Source organism: Mustela erminea, chromosome 19 (genome assembly GCF_009829155.1).
Source record: "Mustela erminea isolate mMusErm1 chromosome 19, mMusErm1.Pri, whole genome shotgun sequence".
Taxonomy (NCBI): Eukaryota; Metazoa; Chordata; class Mammalia; order Carnivora; family Mustelidae; genus Mustela; species Mustela erminea.
This window is the reverse complement of record NC_045632.1, coordinates 2142935-2164263: the sequence shown is the minus strand read 5'-3', so window position 1 is coordinate 2164263 and position 21329 is coordinate 2142935. Positions and strand designations below refer to the sequence as shown.

Here is a 21329-nt window from a genome sequence, read left to right as displayed (position 1 = left end):
GTCACGTGTGGCCAATGAAAAGAGGCCCTCCCTCTAAGCCCCCCGGGTTCACGCGCGCACCATGTGAGCCCGGTAGGCGGGGCTACCTTGAAACCCCAATGGAGGCGGGGGTGGGCGGGCTCGCACCTGGTGCAGGAGGCGGGGCTTGTCCAGCTAGGCCAATGAGAGCGCGAAGCGCTGGACGGTCGTTGGGCGCGAGGCCGGCGCATGGCGGACGGGGCACTCTTCGAGTTTCTGCATACCGAGATGGTGGCGGAGCTGTGGGCGCACCACTCCGATCCTGGCCCTGGGGTGAGCGCCGGGCCCCGGGGGAGTGGGGAGGAGACGCGGGCTGCGGCGGAAAGGGCGGATCGAGGCCCTGGGGAGCGCCGAGGGCGGGTCAACGGCCCGGGTCGAGCCCCGCCCAAGCCCCTGCCTCGCTGGGCGCTGGCTCGCTCCTCCGTGAAGTGAGAGAGGCCGCTGCGGCTAAAGCGTACCTCAAGGCCTAGCACAGAGTCAGCAGGCGGTAATTATGATAATTACTACTGCTGGACGTGTACCAAAGACTTACTGCTGGGTTGAATCCCGCCGGCTCCACTAACTAGGTGTGGGAGCCAGTGACTCAATCCCCTGCGTGCCTCAGTTTCCTCATTATTAAAGGGGCATTATAACAGCACCTCAGCCTCAGAGAGGGGCATGTACTCTTCGAACAAACACTTATTAGGCGCCTATTGTATTCCAGGCACTGTTTCCCTGTCCTTGCGAAACTTCTAGGGAGTCCAACAAAAATATGTCACTACCTAGTGAGAGAAGTTCCATAGAGAAAACTTCCATAGAAGAGCGCCTGGGTGGTTCAGTCCATCACCCCTCTGCCTTTGGCTCAGGTCATGGTACCAGGGTCCTGGAGTCAATGCCCACATTGGGCTCCCTGCTCAGCGGGCAGCCTACTTCCCCCTCTGCTGCTCCCGGGGGTGCTTGTGCTCTCTGGCTCACTCTCTTTCAAGTAAATAAATAAAATCTAAAAACAAAAACAAGCAAATAGAGTTATGAAAAGAATAGGGATGGCGGAGGAAAAGCCTTCCAAGGAACAGACAGTAGGAAGTTAGCCCCGTGGTTAAGGCAGGGTGGGGGTGAGTGGAGCACATTCCAGAAGGAAAGGAACAGCAGGTGCAAAGCCCAGAGGTAGTAGCGTGCTTGGCATTGTGGAAGCTGGTTCTTCTGTGGAATAAAATGACTCAAACTTTAAAGCCCTTGGGGTGACGTCAAGCACCTAATCCACCCCCCGAACCTGGGAGCTCCTGTTACCAAATCTGTTACCAAAAAGAAAGGGTGGGGGAGAGAGTAAGGTGCTTGAGAAGTGATCGCCGCGATCAGTTTTATTTTCGTCATTATTCTTAGCATGATCATCGTCATCCAAATGCAGGACATTTTACCTCGCTTAGGTTTTCTGGTGTAGGAGCCCCAAGGAGGGTGTTGGTTCTCAACAGTTTCCAGTTCTTTCATTCCTTCCGCACACTTCATCGCTAACCTACCAAATGTTGGGCCCTGGGGTAGGCTCTGGGAATTCCTCAGTGAAACCTACAAAACTCCTGGCCCTCCTGGAGTTGCCAGCGGGAGGGGATGGCACTAAGATAAATGAATAAAATCTAGTATGTTGAGGAAATGCCATGAGAAAGATAGAGCATGGGATAGGGAGTGCCCATTGGCCTGTGTGTTGGGGGGGGGTGCTGGTTTGCAGTGTTGAGGTACCCCATCCAGCCTGGTTTTCAAGCCAGAAACTCCAGTATCCCCGACATCAGCCTTTTCTCCCTCACCAGCAGCCCCCAAGCGGGCCCTGCCCATTCTCTTAGAATGTGTGTGCCACTTCTCCCTACCCCTACCCTGGAGTCCAGGCCCCTCTTTGCCCCTGTACCAGCCTCCTCCCTCCTCACTCAGCTCATTTCACCTGCTGTATCTTCACTGCGTTCACATGGATTAATCTTTTGGACCTTGGCTCAAAGGCTTCCTTGGGGAAGCCTTCCCAGAGGCCCCAGCTCAAATCAGGTGTCCTTGGGACGTTCTTACAGCCCCTTCCCATTTGTCCTTGGCAGCCCTATCACACCCACGTATGTATCTAAATTATGGGTCAACATGAGCCTTCGATTCACATCCGTCCTCCCCCCACCATCCACACCAGGCACCGTGTAGGCTCGGCCAAGGTCTGCATTGATCATCACACAGTAGGTCCTGTGCACACAGTAGGTCCTCAGCGTGGGTTTGTTGACGTGGACGCAGCCCCCTGCGGTGGAAGGCTTGGGGTGGGGACTGGGGTTTGTGACCATAAGAGTGCCTACCACAAATGAATGTTTCCTGCACACCCTCCTGGGCTTCCCACTCCCAATTTTCATTTGATCTTCCTCCTGACCCACAGAGGTCAGCACAATCCTCCCTGCTTTGTAGGCTTCAAAGCTTGAGAAACCGAGGCTTTGATGGACAGGAGTGCTGGCTCTCAAGTGGCAGAGTCAGGAATGCAAAGCCTGTGCTGTAAACTTGGGCCCCTTCCCTGGCATTCTCCAGGAGCATTTTAATGGGTTTCTGTGGTCAAGCAAGTGTGGGAAGTGCCACGTTACTCAGCTGTGCTCACCATGGGCTTTCAAAGCATACGAATGGGCCCAGGACCCAGCTGCCCCTGGGATTCCCGTGCTGGGGTCCTGCCCCAGAGCTCCCCAGTGCTTCCAGGATGCAGCCAGGGGCGAGGTCTGCAGCAGCTCCCCCCAGGTGCCTGCCACCTGGGACCCCCATTTCCAGGACCATATCAGGAGCACTGCTGCTTAGGACACCCGGGTGGCTCAGTCGGTTGAGTATCTGCCTTCAGCTCAGGTCATGATCCCAGGGTCCTGGGCTCTCTGCTCAGCGGGGAGCCTGCTTCTTCCTCTTCTCTCTGCCTGCCTGTCTGTCTTTTTTTGTGATCTCTGTCTGTCAAATAAATAAATAAAACCTTTAAAAAAAGAGAGAGAGAGAGAGAGAGAACTGTTGTTTGCTCAGCCCTGTTTCTTCCACTCCTGGCCCCTCCTCTCTCTTCCTCTTTCTGTTCTTTCTCTTTGGTCCAACAGGTCTCCTGTCTGAACTGAATGCAGGCCTCCTGTTGGGTACTTTTGGTGTCCCCAGCACCATATTCTGTTGGATTTAGTCCTCAGAACGGACTTGCAAGGTAGACGCTACCATCCCATTTTACAGAGGGGGGCCTTCCCTGCAGGGGGTGGGGCAAGGGTGAAAATCTGAGGGGAACATCAGGATGCAGGCTTTGGGCTTTGAAGCGTGCCTGTAGCTTCCAGTCTACCCCCACCCCCACCACCTGCTGCCAAGTTCCTTGAGAGCAGGGATGGTGGCTCGTTCCTCTGTCCCCAGAGCACACATGCCCAGGAGTCTTGGAGATTTCCATGTCCTGTCTGGTGGTCATCTGTGGCTGCTGAAAGGATTTTTCTGGACGGTTACAGGTGGAGGGCAAGACTAGCCAGAGGAGTCAGGAGGTCAAAGGGACTCTGTTATCTTAGCAGGAAAACCAGGGAGGAGCCGGCAGTGGTTTCTCCACCTCAGCAGCTTTAAAGATAAGGAAAGCGGAGGAGTTCATTCTTCCTTAGAGCCAAGAGTGTCAGTCAGCTACGACCGGGAGCTCTGGCAGGCAGCCTGGGAGCAACCCTCCTGGGGCTGGACCTTCCCCGACCCAAGCCCAGCTGGTGCCTATGCCAGCCAGGGCAGCTGTCAGGTGCAGCCCTCGGCCTCATCAAGAGCCTGAGGAACCCCCGTCCCAGTTCCTGGCAGAGTGGATCCCCAGGACAGAGCCCTGGAGAGGGCGCCATGCACTTGAGGCCAGGGAGCTAGCCCTGGGAGCTCGGGCTCTGCCCCTAGAGGAGCCCTGGAAGGTTTAAGCTGAGGGGCGCGGGGTGCAGACCTACTTTCCAGAATGGCCTCCCAGGCCACACGAATGAGCCTGAAGGGACATGCGGCAGGCAGGCTGCGGCAGGGGCCTGGGGCCCAGGCAGGCACTCAGCCTGGGGTGGGAGGAATCAAGTCTGGGGGTGCTTTGGGAGTGTTGAGAAGGAGAAGGTAGGACCTGGGGGGGTCTGGGACCACCTGGGTGGATGCAGGAGGTGAGTCCAGGCCCACAGGGTGGGCAGCATCCTCATTCTTATGCGTTCACTCTCCTCGCTTCCTGGGCCATGCGCCATGCGCCGGGGGAAGTGAGGACGTCCCCTCTCCCCATGCTCCTCTTAAGGCAGGAGCTGCCCCCATGCTCCTCTTAAGGCAGGAGCCCAGGCAGCTCGTCCCGCAGGCCCCACAGCTGGGCCTGCACGGATCACTGAGGGCCAGGGCAGTGGAAGAGACCGGAAGGAGCCTGGCATGCCCCTCCCCCACCCCCAGTCCTGGATGCTCTTTGCGAGTCCAGGGCTCGGTTTGCTTGTTTCCCTGTTGTCGTCATAGTCATCATTGTCGTCCTCTTCCTCCTCCTCCTCCTCCTCCTCAGGGCTTGGGCCTCCCTACAGGGAGTACCCTCTTCTCTTACTGTCTCTGCGAGCCTTCTTCCACACAATTCCAACGTGTCTTCTTGGCCCTGGGATGAGCATCAGACGGCCTGGGGCCCTTCCATGGGACTTAGAACTTCTGTGCCAGTGTGACAGCCTGGGAGGCTTCATCCCCCTTACAGATGTGTCCGTCTGTCCACTCCCTTTGTTATTTTCACTACGGTGCATCCCATTTCCCCAGGCTGCCGCTGTGGCTGCCCATTCCTCCCAGCTGGGGGGGCGCTAGGAGGGCCTTCTGGAAGGGGCTTCCCTCTGTTCCTGCATCTCGTTTCCTTTCAGTGGGCTGTTGTGCAAACTCATTTGATGTTGGGAGGGACGGTGGTGGGAGTCCAGAACCGTTCTGGCTCTGGCTCTGGCTCTGGCTCCCGCTCTGGGCTGGGCAGGAGGAGGAGAGTCCGGCCCAGGCTTCCGCAGAATGACAAGCCTCTAATCCCTGAAGAGCTTTTGTAGGGACTGGTGGAGGCAGGCGGGGATAAAGCCTTGGGGCTTCCCCTCCCTTCCACCTCCACCCTTTCCCCTGTCACCTGCTCATCCTCTGCCCTTCCCTTTTCTTCTGTTCGTCCCCATTGCCTGGATCTTTCCAGTTCAGCACCTACTGCCCTGGCCTCTCACGTGGCCAGAGTCCGGAGTTGCCACGACTGTTGCCCAGTGTGGGTCACGCCACCGTTGTGAGGTAGGGCCTGCCGTCAGGCCCATTTCACACATGGGGAAACTGAGGCCCGGGGCCATGAGATAGCTTGCCCAAGGTCAGTAAGAAGCGGAGCCGGCCCTTGAACCCAGGCAGTCTGAAGTTCACCAAAGGGAAACCTTTCCAGACCACCCCCCACCCCTGGAGCTCCCTGGCCCAGCTGAGGACGCTGCTGAGTCCCGGGCTGTCTGCTGAGGGCTGCTGTCCTGGCTGCGACTCGGGCTTGCGGTGCCACCCCACCCCCTTCCCGCTTTGCCCGCCCCCCCACTCCAGGAGCACTCAGACTGGGGCTTTTCTCCTGGCGATGTCCCCACCTGGGCTGAAGCCACTAACACCATTAGTTCCGACGACGAGGCTGGGGCAGAATGGTGTGCCCTCTCCCACAGTGCCCCCGCCCCCAGCCTGGTCTGCAACCCCCCAACCCGCCCCCATCCCCACCTGTCAATGCTGTCTCCCACCCTCAAGGCCAGAGCCACACCCCCATCCCTCTCCCGGCCTCCTTGCCTTGGTACACAGCCTCTGCTGGGAGTTCCCTCCCCTTCCCAGCTCCCTCCTCTGAGAGGCACCCCAGGGACCCCCTCCTGGGGGAGCTGGCTCTGCCCCACTCTGCACTGCCCTGTTCCTGTCACCTGGGCACCTGTCACCCCCCCCCCACCTCAGGCACAGTGGCCAGCCCCTAGGGGCCACCAGGAAATGTCTGTGAAATGAATGAGAGTCTCCACGTGCCAGGCAGGCCTCAAAGACGCAGATGTGCTTGGTCAGAGAGGAGGCTGGCCCTGCCTCTTTGAGGCGCTCACCTCTAGAAGGGAGGGGACACGGGAGTGCGGCCACCCTGCCAACTGACAGAGAAGGCTAGCTGAGGGCGTGGCAGGCAGGATTCTGGGTGCTGAATAAGTCAGCCCACGGGACAGAGCCCCTCCTTCCTGGGGCTTTCCTTCCGCCCCAGGCTGGTCACCGAGATTGACAGATGCAGAGGTGGTGAGTGACAGGGACAGAAACATTTGCTGAGCCCAGCTGGGAGCACTTGGCCCACATTTAATGCTCACGAGGACACTGGGAGGGAGGCAGCACAACTAACACTGTCCTCTCTGTCCCAGGGAGGAGGTGGGGTCACGGGGCCCATGTCTGCCTCACGCCAGAGGCGTGCCAGCAAGGGACCAGAGGGCTGCCCGGTAACAGCCAGCAGGAAGCTGTGTCCTCACCAGGTCCGGTCCCCACAGGAGCACGGAATGGCGGGCAAGGGCCTAGCAGCCGGGAAGCCTGGCCGAGAAGAGGGCCACCTTGCTCGAGGACACAGGCAACCTCTGCTTGGGCCTCCGTACTCCCAGCACTTCCTCCCGAGGTGGGCCACAGCCCTGGCCTCCAGTCAGGGGTGTCGTCCTGGCCACCCCCAGTCCCTGGCCATCTAGGTTTGGGAGCCAGCCCTGCCTGGGTTTAAAAGGTGCAATGTGGCCTCAGGTGCCTGTCACCGAGCTCCTCCAAGCCCAGGTTTCCGGGTGTGAAATATGACCTCCCTTACGGTGTGGTTCAGATAAAACCAGAGGTTTGTACAAAGCAGCTGGTGCCTGGTACGTGCTCGAATCCGCACTTGTCACTTTACTGGGCTGCTGAGTGGGCCCCGCATGCCAAGGCCACCACTGGTGGTGGCCATCGAAGCTGGTGGATGGCCAGCTTGGGTGCCCACAGAGCTGGGGTCCCCCTCCACAGACGGTCCAGGATGGGGACAGGGGACCTAACCTGGGCCAGAGGAGGGGAGAAGGGCGGCCTCTGGGTGTGGGGACAGGGCCCTGTGAGTGAGCGGAGAGGTACCTCTCTTGGACTAAGGGAGGCTGTCCCTGGGGGCAGGGCAGAGGGCAGCAGAGGGACAGCTGGGTCCCGGAAGGCCCTCGAGGCCTGCTGAGGAGGCCAGGACAGCATCTCAGAGCTGGATCTAGCCGGACAGATCCTGTCCACCACTGGGATGGCTGTGCTAATGGCCTGTCTGACCCAGAAGGGCTCAGGCCTGGGGACTGCTGCCCCCCTCCCAGGCTCTGCTACAGTTTCTTCGAGGAGCATGACACCTCCCTGCCTGTGCTGTCCTGGCAGTTCTGATGCCTCCCCGCTCCGTCCTCTTCAGGACACCCACAGGAAACACACACACGACTACCCTCCTTGGGGCTTGCCATCAGCCCTCACGGGTGCCCAGACACCACCTACAGCCTGCCTGCCTGTCCCCTCCTCCTGTGGGCCCCTGGCCTGCCTTCCCTGAGCACCGAGGGCGCATCTCCTGGCCTGAGCCCCTGTGGGGTCCTCCCAGGGTTCCTGGCTGAAGTGTTCAGGCATGACAATCACAGTCAATTTTGAGAGCTTCCTGCTGGCCAGGCTGGGGCCGGGGGGGGGGGGGGTGTGCCCCCACCCTATGGCTCCCTTGCTGCAGCCACGTGCCTGCAGGCATGTGCCTGCAGCCATACAGGCCCTTCGGTGGGTCACCTAGAGCCCCAGCCAGGGTGCTGTGAGGACCCGCACTAGAGATGCTCTGATAAGTGGCCGGTGTTCTCAGTGACAAGCATGCTGAAGCTGTGACTGGGAATACCCCCATTTTTCCTGAGGCGAGGGGGCACTGGTCTCTAGAGCTAATGGCATCTGCGGGGGCATGTTGAAGGACTGAAGGCATCCAAAGGCCTGGACCTGTCCTGGAAGGCGCTACCTCCTGGCTCTCCTCAGCCCTGAGCGGGCAGGGGTGGGCACACTGGTCTTAAAGGACCCTCTGCGGCTGCTATCCTGGGTGGCTCCCAGGTGGAAGTGGCCACGGGCCCCTGAGCCTCTCTTCCCTGACCTTTTAGGGACAGAAGATGAGCCTGTGTGTCCTGGAGGGCATGGGCTTCCGTGTGGGCCAGGCCCTGGGAGAGAGGTGAGAGCCGGCGCCTGCTATCCTTGGCCAGAGGCAGGCAGGAGCTGAGGTCGAGTCCCTTCCTGGGCCTGGGTGGGGAGGGTGGCATTGCTCCAGAGGGGACCCCGGCTGGGCTTCCTCCCTCTCCCTCACCGTGGGCTCCCCATCCCGGCCCCTCCTGGCCCCACAGCATCGGCCGGGCCCAAGCGGCTGCCCCTGCCCTCCAGGCTGCCCCAGGAGACGCTGGCCTTCAGGGAGGAGCTGGACATCCTCAAGTTCCTGTGCAAAGACCTGTGGGTGGCCGTGTTCCAAAAGCAGATGGACAGCCTCCGTACCAATCACCAGGTGTGCTGCGCGCGCCCCGGCCCAGCTTCCTGACTGCCAACTGCAGGTGGAGCCTGACACCGAGAGGCAGGAGGAGAGCACCCAGAGGGAGGGTGCAGCAGGCCGGCCATCACTGGCGGGGAGCAGGGGGCGGGGGGGTGGGAGTGGCAGGCTGCCCTGAGCCCATTGGCAAGAGCCAGGTTTCCTGATTGGCAGCACCACCCCTCTCGGGACCTCTGCCCAGTCCTCTGAGAGAACCCGGGAGGCTGCAGTGTGGGGGGTGGGGGTGATCACAGCGATTTCCAGAATGTCCACAAACTTCCCGGGAGGGGCAGCAAGTAGGCTCCCCATGGTCAGCAGCATCTCTCCAGGCACGACAGCAAGTCTCAAGCTGGTCCGAGTCCCCACTAGGTGCCCACGCTGTGCCAGGCCCGGCCTGCAGATTCTCCCCGCAGCCCCAGCCCTGGGAGGAAGGTCCTGGTCCGCTGTTTCCTCCAGAATTCAGGCTGCTAGAGGGCAAGACCCACACACGCCATGGGGGGATCCCTGGCCCAGCTCAGGAAGCCCCTGGGCCCTTCTGGAGCCTGGAAGGATGGGGCCCACGATGATGGGTTCGGAGGCCCAGGTCCTTCCAGACCGCAGCCCCACAGGGTGAGGGGCTCTGGGCCCTGACCTTCTGTTCCCCAGTACAAATGCACGGGTACCCCCCAACCCTCACTGGGTTCTTCTCTGTCCCCAGGGGACCTACGTCCTACAGGATAACAGCTTCCCCCTCCTCATCCGGATGGCCTCGGGCCTGCAGTATCTGGAGGAAGCACCCAAGGTAGGGAAGGCACTTGGACTTGACCTCCCCCTATTTCCTCAGCACTCCTCCCCCGCGAAGGTGGGCCTCTCCTTAGGCGGAGGGGCTCTCCCATGGCCCAGGACCCCAGGGAGGAGCTGCCCCCACCGTGGAGCCCCGGGCCTGGGTTTTGGCCTCCCCGCTTCCCTGGGTGACGTGCCCCCCCCCCAACCCCGTCCCCAGTTCCTGGCCTTCACCTGCGGCCTTCTGCGAGGCGCCCTCAGCACCCTGGGCATCAAGAGCCTGGTCACCGCCTCCGTGGCATCCCTGCCCACCTGTGAGTCGTGGGGGAGGGGCCCTCCCTGTCCTTCCTGTAAAGTGGGGCTCTGAAACTTTCCTCTCCCTGCTCCCCCGGCTCTGGGAGGCGGGGCCAGGCTGCTGAGAGCTTAAGCCAGCCCATCTGCACCCCTGGCCCTGCGATGCCCCCTCTGTGCCCCCCAGCCTACTTCCTTAGGTGTAGCAACCCTGGAGCAGAGAGCCTCAAGGACGAAAAGCTGGTCTAGTGGTTGTGAACGTTATTCTGGGTGGACATGACAGAAGTCAGCCTGCTTGATGCTCGCTGGGGTCCCCAAAGGGCAGGCCAGGGCCCGTGGATTACAGCCTCCTGACCCCCAGGGGCCTCCATCGGACTAGCTGAAGCTTCACACCTCCCTCGGACCATCCTGCCCTCTGCTCTTCCCCCCCCACACACACCCCCGCCCTGAGGTGTGTGTTCTTCTGCTGGTCCCGGTGGCCAACTCAGGGCAGGGGACCTGAGCATCACGTGCCCCGGAAGCCGGGCCCCTCCCCAGCAGCCTGCGTGCTTGACCTTCCTGCTCCTCATCACCCACACGGTGATGGGATGCGGGCCAGGTGGGCGGGGAGCAGCAACCCCTTGGACCACCCCGAGGCCCAGCCCAAGGCCACCCACCCAGTCTGCTGGCGCGGGGCTGGGAAGCGCAGCTCTGAGCCGTGCTCTCTGCCTCGCCCCCCACATCCCAGCCTCAAACTGAAGCCCGCCCTTCTCTTCCAGGTAAGTTCCAGGTGGTGATCCAGAAAACCTGAGGAGCGCCCCCATCCACAGGCCACCCCGCAGAGCCTCACAGCCCCCGCTGGCCCGGGGACCTCGGAGCCCCACCTTTGGGGGTGGCCAGAGGGCTCACGCTGGGGACCCCAGGCTCTACGGGTGATGGACAAGTGGGAGGGGGGATGGTGCTGGGGGCCAACCGCTCTAGGGCATCACATGTGCTCCCCAGGTGGGTATCACAGAGAGGTCGGGGTGTCCTGGGAACAAGGTGGCCCAAGTTGGGGCCAGTGTGAAGGGATCCCTACGTTGGGCCCCTTGCTCGGCATGGCAGGTGCCCAATAAAGGTTCTGCGTGTGGAACCAGATGTGAAGTGAAGGTGGAGGGGGTCACCCTGAGTGGCACGGGGGAGGGGCATCTGTGAAGCCACTCTCACAGGTCCTGCAGGCGTTGGGGGGGCAGAGCCCCCCGTGTGGCTCCCCACCCCTTATTCCCATCCCTTGCAGGCCCCTTGCCGTCAGGTCTGCCTAAGCCCTGGTGCTCTGCCTCCTGCCCTGCACCCCTGGTGGGGGAGGGTGGCCCCGGCAGCCCTGCCAGCCTCAACAAGTCTGGGTTCATCCTCCACCCAGTGGGGTGCACAGAATGGCCCTCTCCCTGGGGAGCGGGGCTGAGGCCCCCCAGAGCGTGGGCAGGGGCAGGCCTGGGCTACCAGAACCAACAGAGAGGGGGACATGGGCCAGACACCCTGGGAGAAAGAATCTCCTTGCTTAAAACCCCACCAGTGGGTGCGGGCTCCCCATACCTCTACAGAGTCCTGTGAAGACAGCCCGTCTGGCCCCAGCCCAGAAAGCTGCACCCCTTATTTGCTGCCCTCTCCCCACTCCCCAGACTCCTGCCCCCTCTGAGGCACCCGGTTACCCCCCTCGACCTCTGCTGGCCACCACCCATCTCTGTCTGCACCCACAGCCCCCCGGGGGGGGACCCTTAGACAACTTCTTCCTGCCCTGTGTGTTTCCTTAGGTTCCAACACACTTCTTGGGTCCCTCTGGGTCCCTCTACCCAGTACAGAGCCTGGCAGACATTTTCCTGATGAACTGGTCATTCAGCTAAACTGTGGGCAGGTGGACGGGGGCGCAGAGGGTCAGCCCCCTCCTGCCCTCAGAAAGTTCTGGGCTCGTCCTGGAGGTTCCCTCACACACTCAGCCCTCACTCAGACATACTAGTCCTGCACCCCGCTTGGCGGGACTGCTGCCAGGGGTGCGAGGGGGTGGGCAGAGTTCCCAGCTGGGGGAGGGCAGGGAGGAAGCCTTCCCAGGTAAAGCAGCTTGAAGACCTGGGGAGGAGAAACGGGACTGGCCCCCAGCGGACGAAAGGATGCTTGGCTCTGGCTGCAGGGGGCAGGATCTGGTCACCCAGACCCCTAGAGGGACATCCTGCTGGCCCCGATGGGGTCCCTTCTCTCTTGTCCTGGGCGCTCTTTGGTGGTAGCCGTCCCATCCCCACCAGATCACCTAGCTCCCCTGGCAGTGACTGTTCGCCCCGTCGTGTCAGCAACTGAAGGGACATGGGTCTGGAGAGCAGACCCCACACCCCATGCACAACGGAAAGACCCTCTTACTCAGCCCTGCCCCTGCTGTCAGTGCTCCGAGAACAATCTGCAAGGCATCCAGGGCCTCACGCGCCTGCTGCACAAACCCCAGCTTCCAGAACGCCCGCTGTGCCTCCACGCGACTGAGACAAGGAACTTCAGCTCTCGGGAACCTCAGTTTCCTCATCTGTAACGAGGCATCACAGCCGCCCCGCCGGGGTGTGGTGAAGAAGAGGGGCTAAATAGGGGGCCGGTGCATAAACCGTGTGCAGTCCTTTGTAAGCCTTCACCCGCATGCCGGCTTCCTTCTAGGAGAAGCATCTAGAGCCGCCCGGTAAATGGGTCAGTCCGTGCCAGCACACGTTAGCTGCGGGCGTTCCTAAGTGCCTGGCGCTGTGCTCAGCGGACTCCTCCTGACAACTACCGGACAGTGGTTGTCCCTGGTCCACTCAGCAATGAGGAAGCCGGGGCTCAGAGAGGTGAAGTCATTTGCCTGAAGTCACACAGCTGGGCCCTGGAGGAACTGGCATTCGAGCCCAAGATTGTTTTCCTCTCTCAGCCCTGGACTCTTAATCCCTGTGCCGGCTTCCCCCCACCCCACCCCCCTGCCGGCTGGCCACCTCCCTCCCATACCTGTGGTACCATGCCTGGGGGGAAGCCCCCAGTCCTCGAGAGCTGAGTGTGAGCAGGCAGGGCGGCCGCTCCAGGGACGGGGCGGGGACAGGGCGGGCAAACCGGTCGGGCGGCTGGCACCGGCAGGGCCTCTCTCCAGTGGGGCCTGTGCCCGTGAGGCTGGCGCAGCAGCTCGGCAGGGCCGGCGGGGAGCTGCCATCAGGTAGGTCTGGGGGACCCCAGGCGAGGGGTGGGTGGGCAGGGGGCCCCAACCCTCACTGAGCCCCAACTCCCCACCTTTCCTCTTCCCCTTGGCGTCACTTGCCTCCCCCCACCGGCATCCTTCTCTCGCTTCTGCTTTCGACTCTTCACAGTTTCAGCCCGTGCGCCCTGTCTCGCCCTGAGTCTGCTAAGGCTCTTCCCCATGTGTCCCATCCTGATTGAATGTGTCCCCTGGAATTCCCCTCCCCACTCCCGCCCCCGTTCAGGCCCTAGATGCACCAGCCCCGAAGAAATCTCAGTCACTCCGTGGCGATGGTGGCGGCTCGGGGGCTCCCAGCTCTCCCCGCACTGGTTACGCGTCCTGTCCTGCGGCGCCAGCCCACGCCTCCCACAGCACATCCCCCAATACCTAGTGGTCCCCTAAGTTTACTCCACCACCCCTGGGCTCCCTGTGTTTCCCCACATCTGCTTGGCACCTCCATTGTCCAGGCCTCTTGGAAACTCCCAGGGGCTCTCAAACACCCAATCACCAACCTGGGAAATCCCACACACCCCGAATTAGCCCCAGGACCTCCATGACCCTTCTCCGTTCTCCCCCATCTAGCTGTGCTGGGGGTCCTGGCCATTTACTTTTACTCTGAAGAGCACCGCCACCCCACCTGGTGACCCAGGACCCCAACATCAGGGACGGGGTCTCTCACCTGTTCCAGGTCACATCCCGGGGGTGGGCTCTATCCGGCTGGCACCCAAGGGTGCAGGGCACTGAGTCCACCCTCGCCCTCCCCTGGAGCAGGTCCCCGCCGCCGCCATGCACAAACACTACACCGTCCGCTTCGCCAAGGGCGTCCTGCCCCTTCGGACCCCCACTGAGGGCTACTTCTTGGACCCAGAGTTGGGGCAGCAAAAAGGTAGGGTTTCAGTCCTGGCAGGGAGCGTGGCCTGTGAGTAGGGGGCTGCTGAGGGGATGGTCGAGCAGAAGGGGAACCTCAGGCCCCAGGCGAGAGGAGCTCCTGGCACTCCCCACATAAAGGTGTCGTGGTGGGGGGCGTGCAGGCCCCAGGGAACCCGCACCTGTGACCCCAGATGGGAATGTCAGCAGGGGGCCCACCCAGCCTAGCCTCCCCGCTGCCGCATGGGTAAGATGCCCCTACCCCAAATCGCCAGGCCTGTAAGGACTTCACCCCAACCTGGGGGGAGCGGTGTGGAGAGAGAGCAAGCGCCCCCCACCGCTGAGTGTGTATGAGTAGGGGGACAGTTTCCAGGGGGTGGTGACCACAGGTGCTCCTGCTGGGAGGGTGAGGGGTGCGGACAGTTACCTCCCATGGGGCCAGTTCAGCCTCTTGAGGTCCGCGCCTCCCAGGGAAGCCCCTCCTTCCCACCAACCTTGCCCAATTCTGAGTACGAGGCCCACCCCTTTCAGTCCCCACCCTATCCCCTGTCCATGGCCACCTCCCATCACCCAAGCCTTCTCTGGACCTACCAGGCCAGTTCCCGATGGGTTCCATTCTGCCCACCCAAACCGGAGGGACACCCCCCCCCCCAGGACTCCAAGGCATTGTCCCCACTCCAGCCCCTCACCTGGCTAAACCCACGCCTCTGCCCCTCTCCTCTGCAGCCCCAACAGGAGAGCACAGAGACTGCCCCCCAGCCCATATCTCCTCATTTTCTCTGATTTCTCCGGGGCCTCCGTGGAGGGACCAGCCCCAGCCTCCCCTTGAAGCCTCGGACCTGGTTCCTGCCAGTGCCCCCCAGGGGTCAGGGACCCAGGCCCAGTCACCCCCACTTCCTTCCTTCCAGGATGCCGTCACCAGTGGTGCCATGACCCAGCGGCCCTTCGCGCCCACGGGCCCTGTCGGCTGCCTCCACAGGTGTGCTGGCAGCTGGCCTACCACAGCCACCGGGGGGGTGTCAGCGGCTGCCGTCAGGGCCCCCAGCCCCCCGGCCTGCAGCAGCAGCGGCAGCCCCAGCCCCCGCCTCCCAGCCCCCTGCGGCAGCGGCTCTGCTCCGGTCCAGGGGCCCGGAAGGGGCCACCTGCAGCCGCTGCGGCCTCCAGGCAGCCGGCCAACGCCCCCCAGCCGCCCCCCGAGCCCACCATCTCGTCCCCCGCGGCACCTGCCATGGCCAGCAACGGCCCAGCCCCACGCTCTGCAGCTGGCACCCTCCTGGAGCCCAGCAGGCCCCCCGCCGCCCGCCCCCTGCCTGCCCCAGCGGCCTGTGGCCCCTTCACCTACAGCTCTGGTGCTCACCCAGCCTTCCCCTGGGCTCTGTCCCTGCTGCCTCTCCCCGCCCGGGCCTCTGGCCCCCCAGCCTGCCCTCCTCCTTCTGCTCCCTGTCTGGGAGGGTGCTTGCCCTTGACCCTGGGCCCTCTGGGCAGCCGCCTCTGCTTCACCTGTTGCTTTACCTGTCCAAAGCTGCCAGGGCAGGTGCGTCCCTGGTGCCTCGTCCTGGCCTAGAGGGTGGGTCCGGGCCCAGGCTGTTTCCCTCTGCTTGACAGCCTGACTCTGCTCTCTCTATGCCCGGTCCGCCCTGCCCTGAACCCCCAGTCCAGGGGACCAGAGAGGACTTGGGGCAGGGCGGGTGACAACAGCAAGCTTGCTGGCCAGGTCAGGGATGGGGGAGAGGGGCAGCAGTTGGGGAGTGGCCTAGGGGCTGGAAAGAAAGATGTGGCAAGGGGGAAGGATCCCTTCACTCACTCACTCACTCATTCATTCATTCATTCATCCATCCATCTGTCCTGTGACTAGGTATTGGATGTGTGCGGGGGGGTGGGGGGTGCTGGGGGCTGCAGGGAGCAGGGCAGCACCTGCTGTCTCCACAGAGCGCTGCGGGGAGGTGGGTGCAGGAAGCCAGAATTTTAGTGTGTCACCCACTGATAACTACACTGGGGGCCAACAGCAGCAGAGGTAAGAACATGACAAGGGTTTGCACATTACATCAGGTCACCAATCAGGCAAGCTGCCATTAGGGCAACATTTGAGCAAAGCCGCGGCAAGATGGGCCTGCTCCTGGGACCGGGACCGTGACAAGGTCCGCGAGTGGGGAGGGCCACATGGGGCCGTACCCTGGGGACCCTTGTGAGGGCTGGGGCTTTGGCCCCTGGGGCAGGTGGGAGCCACGAGGAATGTGAGCTGGCGTGGGATCTAACAGGAGCATGGAGCATGGGAAGCAGGAGTTGTGGGGGGGGAGGTGCTAGTAGCGGGGCATGGGGCCAGACAGCCGGTTTCCAGGTCTGCCTTGAATGTAGAGCAACCGTTGAACAGGGACTCGGGCTCTAGGTCAGGCGGCCCCTCGTCCCTGCAGGCTCTGGGCCCTGCTGCCCATTTCAGACGCAGAAGCAGAGCCCCAGCGAGGTGAGGTCACCCAGCCACCAGGAAGAGCAGGGTCAGAGCTGCTCAGGGGCCACCCCCACTTTGCCGATCTTGCTGGGTCGTCCTGCTGCCCTCCGTGCCTCCAGGCCAGGCCCTGACCCTCCAGGAGGGAGGGATCCCACAGCCCCCCAGGCCCCTGGGGAAGTTGGGTGTATTATCCCCAACACGAACCAGGAGGCTGGCCCAGGGCTGCCCAGAGCTGAACCCTTCCTTTTTGGTGCCCCAATTCCATTCAAAGATGTAGCACTTGGTGGGGGGGCCCCGGGGAGGGAGCAGGATGTCCTCAGCCGAGTGGACACTGATGCTTGGTGCATGGCACAAGGACTTCAACTTGAATCTGCTCCCTAAACAGTCATTCCAGACTGTGGCACTGACCGAGGGCCCACCCCAGGCCTGACGCTTCGGCATCCATGCTGCCTGGTGTCTCTGTACCTCCTCTTCATAGGGAGGGACTGAGGCTCTCAGGGCTCATGCAGAAAAGGGGGCATAGCCAGGCCCAAGAGGCGGGTCTGGGTCTGCCTGGGCTCGGGGCGGATGAGAGGCAGTCGGCATGGGGTTCTAGAGAGGGAGTGAGGTCTGGGCCAAGGGATGGACAGGAAGCAGAGAGGAGCCAGGATTGTCCGCTCTGGAGTCAGGCTAGCAACGCAGGCAGGAACTGACACGAGAAACTTCTGGGGCGTGCCAAGAGGCACTTTAAGCATCTGAGGGCCTCAAGTCCCAATAGAGGCCCGTGGGAATTTTCCGGGGGAACAGGCTGGAGGCTGAACCTAGTGACCTAGGGCTGGCCTGATCAGCCCAAATCCCTTGGGCCTCTGTGCTGGGGGTCGGTGGGCACTCTAGCTTCCTAGCCTTGACCTGGTAGATCTGGGGTCAGCTCCTCCTGGGGTGCTCAGAGGGACACATCGGACCCCAGAGAAGGGGGTTGCATGGCTACTGCCCCAGAAACCTCCATCTGCAGGCCTGACCTGAGTCAGCTAGGGGAGTGGGGCAGAGGGATCCCAGCGGAGGGAGGGGCTGAGGGTGGGCTCTGTGGAGGGCGGGCGGGAGGCGGGTGGTGCTTGGCCAGCCTCGCTGACTCAGTTTCCCCCCTTCCCCATTTCCCCAACCTGGCCCTCAGATATCCTGACAGAGGACGATGTCTACTGCAGCTGTCTGGCCAAGACCCTCTGCCACGTGCCTGTCCCTGTGACAGTGGGTTTCTATGCCCCCTTTGGCTGCCGCCTGCACATGATGCTGGACAAGATCACTGGTGAGGCTCTGTGTGTGCTGGGGGAGGTGGGAGTAAGGGAAACGGAGGCCCTGGTTCCTGCCCAGCTTCAGGCTACCCCCAGTCCCGCTCACTCCCGAGGCCAGCTGGGTCTCAGTCCAGAGGCCTGTAAGTCAGTTTTAACCAGGTTCCTCCTGATGCCCACAGCCTCTGTCTCCATGTCCCCGCTCATTCCTTCTCTGGCCTGGGCAGCAGTCTCATCCCCTCCCCTGCCAGGTCCATGCCAAGGAATCACCCAGACCCATCTCATTTCAGCACTGGCCCAGGGCCTAGTGCCCACAGGAGCCCCAACAGATAGAGGTTAACCCAACTCACGGGCCAAAACGTGGCCAGGGTCCAGAGCAGCTCGGACCTGGTTTAAGCTTTGCTCAGACCCCAGCCCCTACTGTAGCCAGAGCTTCCAAACACGCCTCCATTTGCCCCTGTGTTGTCGCAGAGTGATAAATAGCGTCGGGGACAAAACTCCCGGTTATAAGGCAAAAGCGAACAGCATTCTGGACCTCCTCCTCCAGTGCTAGGCATTTCCATTCATCTCCATTCATTCCATTCACTGACCTCAACAGCAGATGGACCCTGCCCCAGCCTCTCGTGATCAATCCTTCAGACATTCCCCCAGCCCTTCCTTGGTGCCCAGGGGACACAGGATGACCAAGAGCCCTGCCCTTCCTGGCCTCACAGGCCAGAGAGGAAGACAAACCTGGCCCCAGAGAGTGATGACCCAACAGTGGGTAGGGTTGGGGTGGGAGAGCCCAGGAGGCACCTGACCTAGCCTGGGGATCAGGGAGGGCTTCCTGGAGGAGGAGGAGCATTAAGCCAGGAAGATCAGACACAGGCTGTACTCTGCTGCCCACCCTGTCGCTTCCTCAGCACCTTGCACGCATGCTTTCCTTCCTTTGAGGCTCCCTCCCTCGCCCCTTCCGGTCCTCTCTCTGCCGCCAGCACAGCTTTTGCCCACCTCGGACCTCGGGCCGGGCCCCCAGACCCGCCCCTTCCCCAGCCGCGGGCGCTTCGGTGCGGACCCCGCCCCGCGCCGCTCAAGCCCGAGCACCCCCTCCTCCCAGCCGCTCACTCCGTGCCGCGCGCCCTACCCCCCTTCCCTCCCCGCAGCGCTGATGCAGCAGGAGGCCGCCCAGCGCGAGGCCGAGGAGCTGCGGCGGGTGCAGTGGCAGCCGCGGCCCGTGCGCGGCTGGGGCTTCCCGCGGCTGCTCTGGTACCTGGTGTTCCTGCAGCCCGTCATCACCGAGCTGCACCTGCGCCGCAAGAACGTCAAGTTCCTCTTCATCCGCTTCAGCGCCTGGCAGTACGCGGGCACGGACAAGCTGTGGGCCGGCCTGGTGACCACGCTGTGCGAGGGCATCCGCCACCACTATGGCGCGCTGCCCTTCAGCGTGTACTCGGTGCTGGGCAACAAGCCGGCCGCCACGCCGGGCTTCTGCCAGCGCGAGTGGCACTGCCGGCGCCGCGTGTGCCTGGCGCTGCTGGCGCTGCTGGCGGCGCTCGGCCTCGGCGTGGGCCTGCTCTACCTGTCGGTGGGCGCCCGCGCCCCGGGCCATGGCGCTGCCGGCGGCAGCCTGCTGCGGGTGTTCGGCGGCGCGGCCACCACGCTGTCGGGCTCGGGGCTGCTCATGGCCGTGTACTCGGTGGGCAAGCACCTGTTCGTGAGCCAGCGCAAGAAGATCGAGCGGCTGGTGTCGCGCGAGAAGTTCGGCAGCCAGCTGGGCTTCATGTGCGAGGTGAAGAAGGAGGTGGAGCTGCTCACAGACTTCCTGTGCTTCCTGGAGATCTACCAGCGGCGTCGGCTGCGTGTCGTGCTAGAGGTCACCGGGCTGGACACGTGCTACCCGGAGCGCGTGGTGGGCGTGCTCAACGCCATCAACACGCTGCTGTCCGACAGCCACGCGCCCTTCATCTTCATCCTGGTGGTGGACCCCAGCATCCTGGCCGCGTGCCTCGAGAGCGCCGGCTCCATGAAGGGCACGGCGGACAACGGCTACCTCTTTCTCAACCGCACCGTCACGCTGCCCTTCTCCGTGCCCATCATGGGCCGCCGCACCAAGCTGCAGTTCCTGCACGACGCTGTGCAGAGCCGCGACGACCTGCTCTACCGCGAGATGACACGCAAGCTGCGGCCGGGCGGCGCGGTGGGCGGCGGGGGTGGCAGGGGCGGCCGCGGCGAGGGCGCGCAGCTCCTGGCGGTGGAGACGCAGGCGGCCGCCGAGCGCGCGCAGAGCCGTATAGACGCCGAGGCTGCGCGCCGCATCCAGGAGGCGCTCTTCTGCCTGCACGACGAGCGCGACTGCCTCTATGAGTACGTGCCCGACAACGTGGTGTCCATGCGGCGCATTGTCAACACCGTACCCATCACCGTGCGCCTGCTGCAACAGCAGGACGGGGACTTCGCAGGCCCCACGCCGCGCCAGGCCGTGGCTTGGGTCGTGCTGGCCAACCAGTGGCCTTGTCGCCTCAGCTGGGTGTTGCAGTGCCTGGAGGACCGGCAGCAGGCTGGGGGCGCGCCCGAGGCTGGAGCGCGCCTCTGGAACGTGTTCTACGACAACAGCCGCGAGCTGCACTCCATGACCAAGGCGTTGCAGAACGTGCTGGACTTGGACGGTGACCCCGAGCTTTTTGAGCGCTTCCTGGGCGCCGACTTCCCTTTCACCGTGGCCGAGGCACAGACCCTGCTGCGCTGCACCGTGAACCTGGACCACTCCATCCGCCGCCGCATGGGCCTCATCCGGGCTGTCAGTGCGCTGAAGCCGCCCAGCCCACCCAAGTCCCCGGCCCACGACGCCCCCCACGATGCTCGCGGAGCCAACCATGCCCCCGGGGCCCTCTGGTCAGGTCAGGGCTCTGGGCATGTCCCGGCACACGCTGGCGAAGCCCACCAGCCCCGGGACCAGGGGCATGGAGGCAAGCCAAGACCCGTGGCCTGAGAACCCTTACAGCCCAGGTGGGCCTTGAAAAAGTACCCCAGGAGCAGCGGGAGGGAACCGCTCCTCCATCTGCCCAGACGAGGGGGCAAGGGGGTCCGCAGGGAGGCCAGTGGTGGCCACCCCCCGCCCCCAGGTGAACCTGTGAGCCACAGAGAGCTCTTTGCGGTTGCAGCGAACAGAGCCAGCATCAGAGAGCTAGAGCCAGAGGACCAGTGAAGAACCCCGGGTTCAAGTGCAATAAATGGAGATGTGAAAGCCCCCGTTGGCCTGTGTGTCCTGGGTTCCCTGGCCTGGCAGGGACTGGGAAGCAGCCCTGCCCCACCCCACAAGGAGTTGGGCAGCCTCAGCAGGCGGCCTCATTGCTGGCCTCCCTGATGGCAGGAGGCGTTGCGGGGGTGGTGGGTGAGGCCACTGAGGTAGGGGAAGACGGATGTGCCGGGTTGACTCAGGCAATGGAGAGCGCCTAGGCCTCAGGGGATCTAGGTCCTTGTCCCCACGCCCTGGCCTGCCCCAGTGCAGGCAGGGCAGGAGCTGGCATTTCCGAGGGTGGTGTCCCGGTGACCTCAGCAGGTTGCTCCACTCGAGGGGTGGCTCCGGCCTGGTGTGATGAATTAATTAGGGCTCGCTGACAGCTCTGCTCCACGGGCCAGGGATGGCCTCCAAGCGGACCCAGGGTGGAGAGCTGGCCTGTGACTTCCGCGGGGGCGGCCAGCTTAGCTGCATGGCCACGCCGGTGGGACAAACCTGCACCCACCTGGAGAGGTTCTCCAATGGCAGTGGGGGGCCTGCCCAAGAACAATACCCTTCCGAGATACGTGGTCCCCGTGACAGGTTGGTGTCTGCAGGCGTCATATTGGGGCCGGTTAAGTCCCTTCCCTTTGGCCTCCCTTCAGTCCATCTGGCTGGGGCTTCCGTTTCTCACCACCTCCGGTCCAGGCCGACACAGACTAGCAGCAGGAGTAGGCAGGTGCTGACTAGCCAGCAGACGGCCATGGGCCGGGAGCATGGCTGTGGACCCCAGGCCCGGGGGAGGAGTGTGGAAATACCAACTCCCACGCAGCGGCACCGAGATC

General features: G+C 63.0%; 2 protein-coding genes across 5 annotated transcripts; both read left to right on the top strand.

The window, feature by feature from the left end:
- Window positions 1-114: 114 nt before the first annotated feature.
- Window positions 115-10628, top strand: TRAPPC6A (trafficking protein particle complex 6A). Its single transcript, XM_032325532.1, has 6 exons — window positions 115-291; window positions 8052-8119; window positions 8326-8443; window positions 9162-9245; window positions 9447-9540; window positions 10276-10628. Exons 1-6 carry the CDS (start codon window positions 208-210, stop codon window positions 10305-10307), a joined length of 480 nt encoding a protein of 159 aa, XP_032181423.1. The 5' UTR covers window positions 115-207; the 3' UTR covers window positions 10308-10628.
- NKPD1 (NTPase KAP family P-loop domain containing 1) lies at window positions 10212-20514 on the top strand. Of its 4 annotated transcripts, none has more exons than XM_032325509.1 (5): window positions 10212-10275; window positions 11287-13596; window positions 14486-14926; window positions 17174-17305; window positions 18431-20514. In XM_032325509.1, exons 2-5 carry the CDS (start codon window positions 13497-13499, stop codon window positions 20254-20256), a joined length of 2499 nt encoding a protein of 832 aa, XP_032181400.1. In that variant the 5' UTR covers window positions 10212-10275; window positions 11287-13496; the 3' UTR covers window positions 20257-20514. The 4 variants fall into 4 exon arrangements, with proteins under 4 accessions (XP_032181400.1, XP_032181402.1, XP_032181401.1 ...); XM_032325511.1 differs by lacking the exon at window positions 10212-10275 and having other exon boundaries at window positions 10734-12689; window positions 13482-13596; XM_032325510.1 differs by lacking the exon at window positions 10212-10275 and having other exon boundaries at window positions 10734-13398; window positions 13482-13596.
- The last annotated feature ends 815 nt before the right edge of the window (window positions 20515-21329 follow it).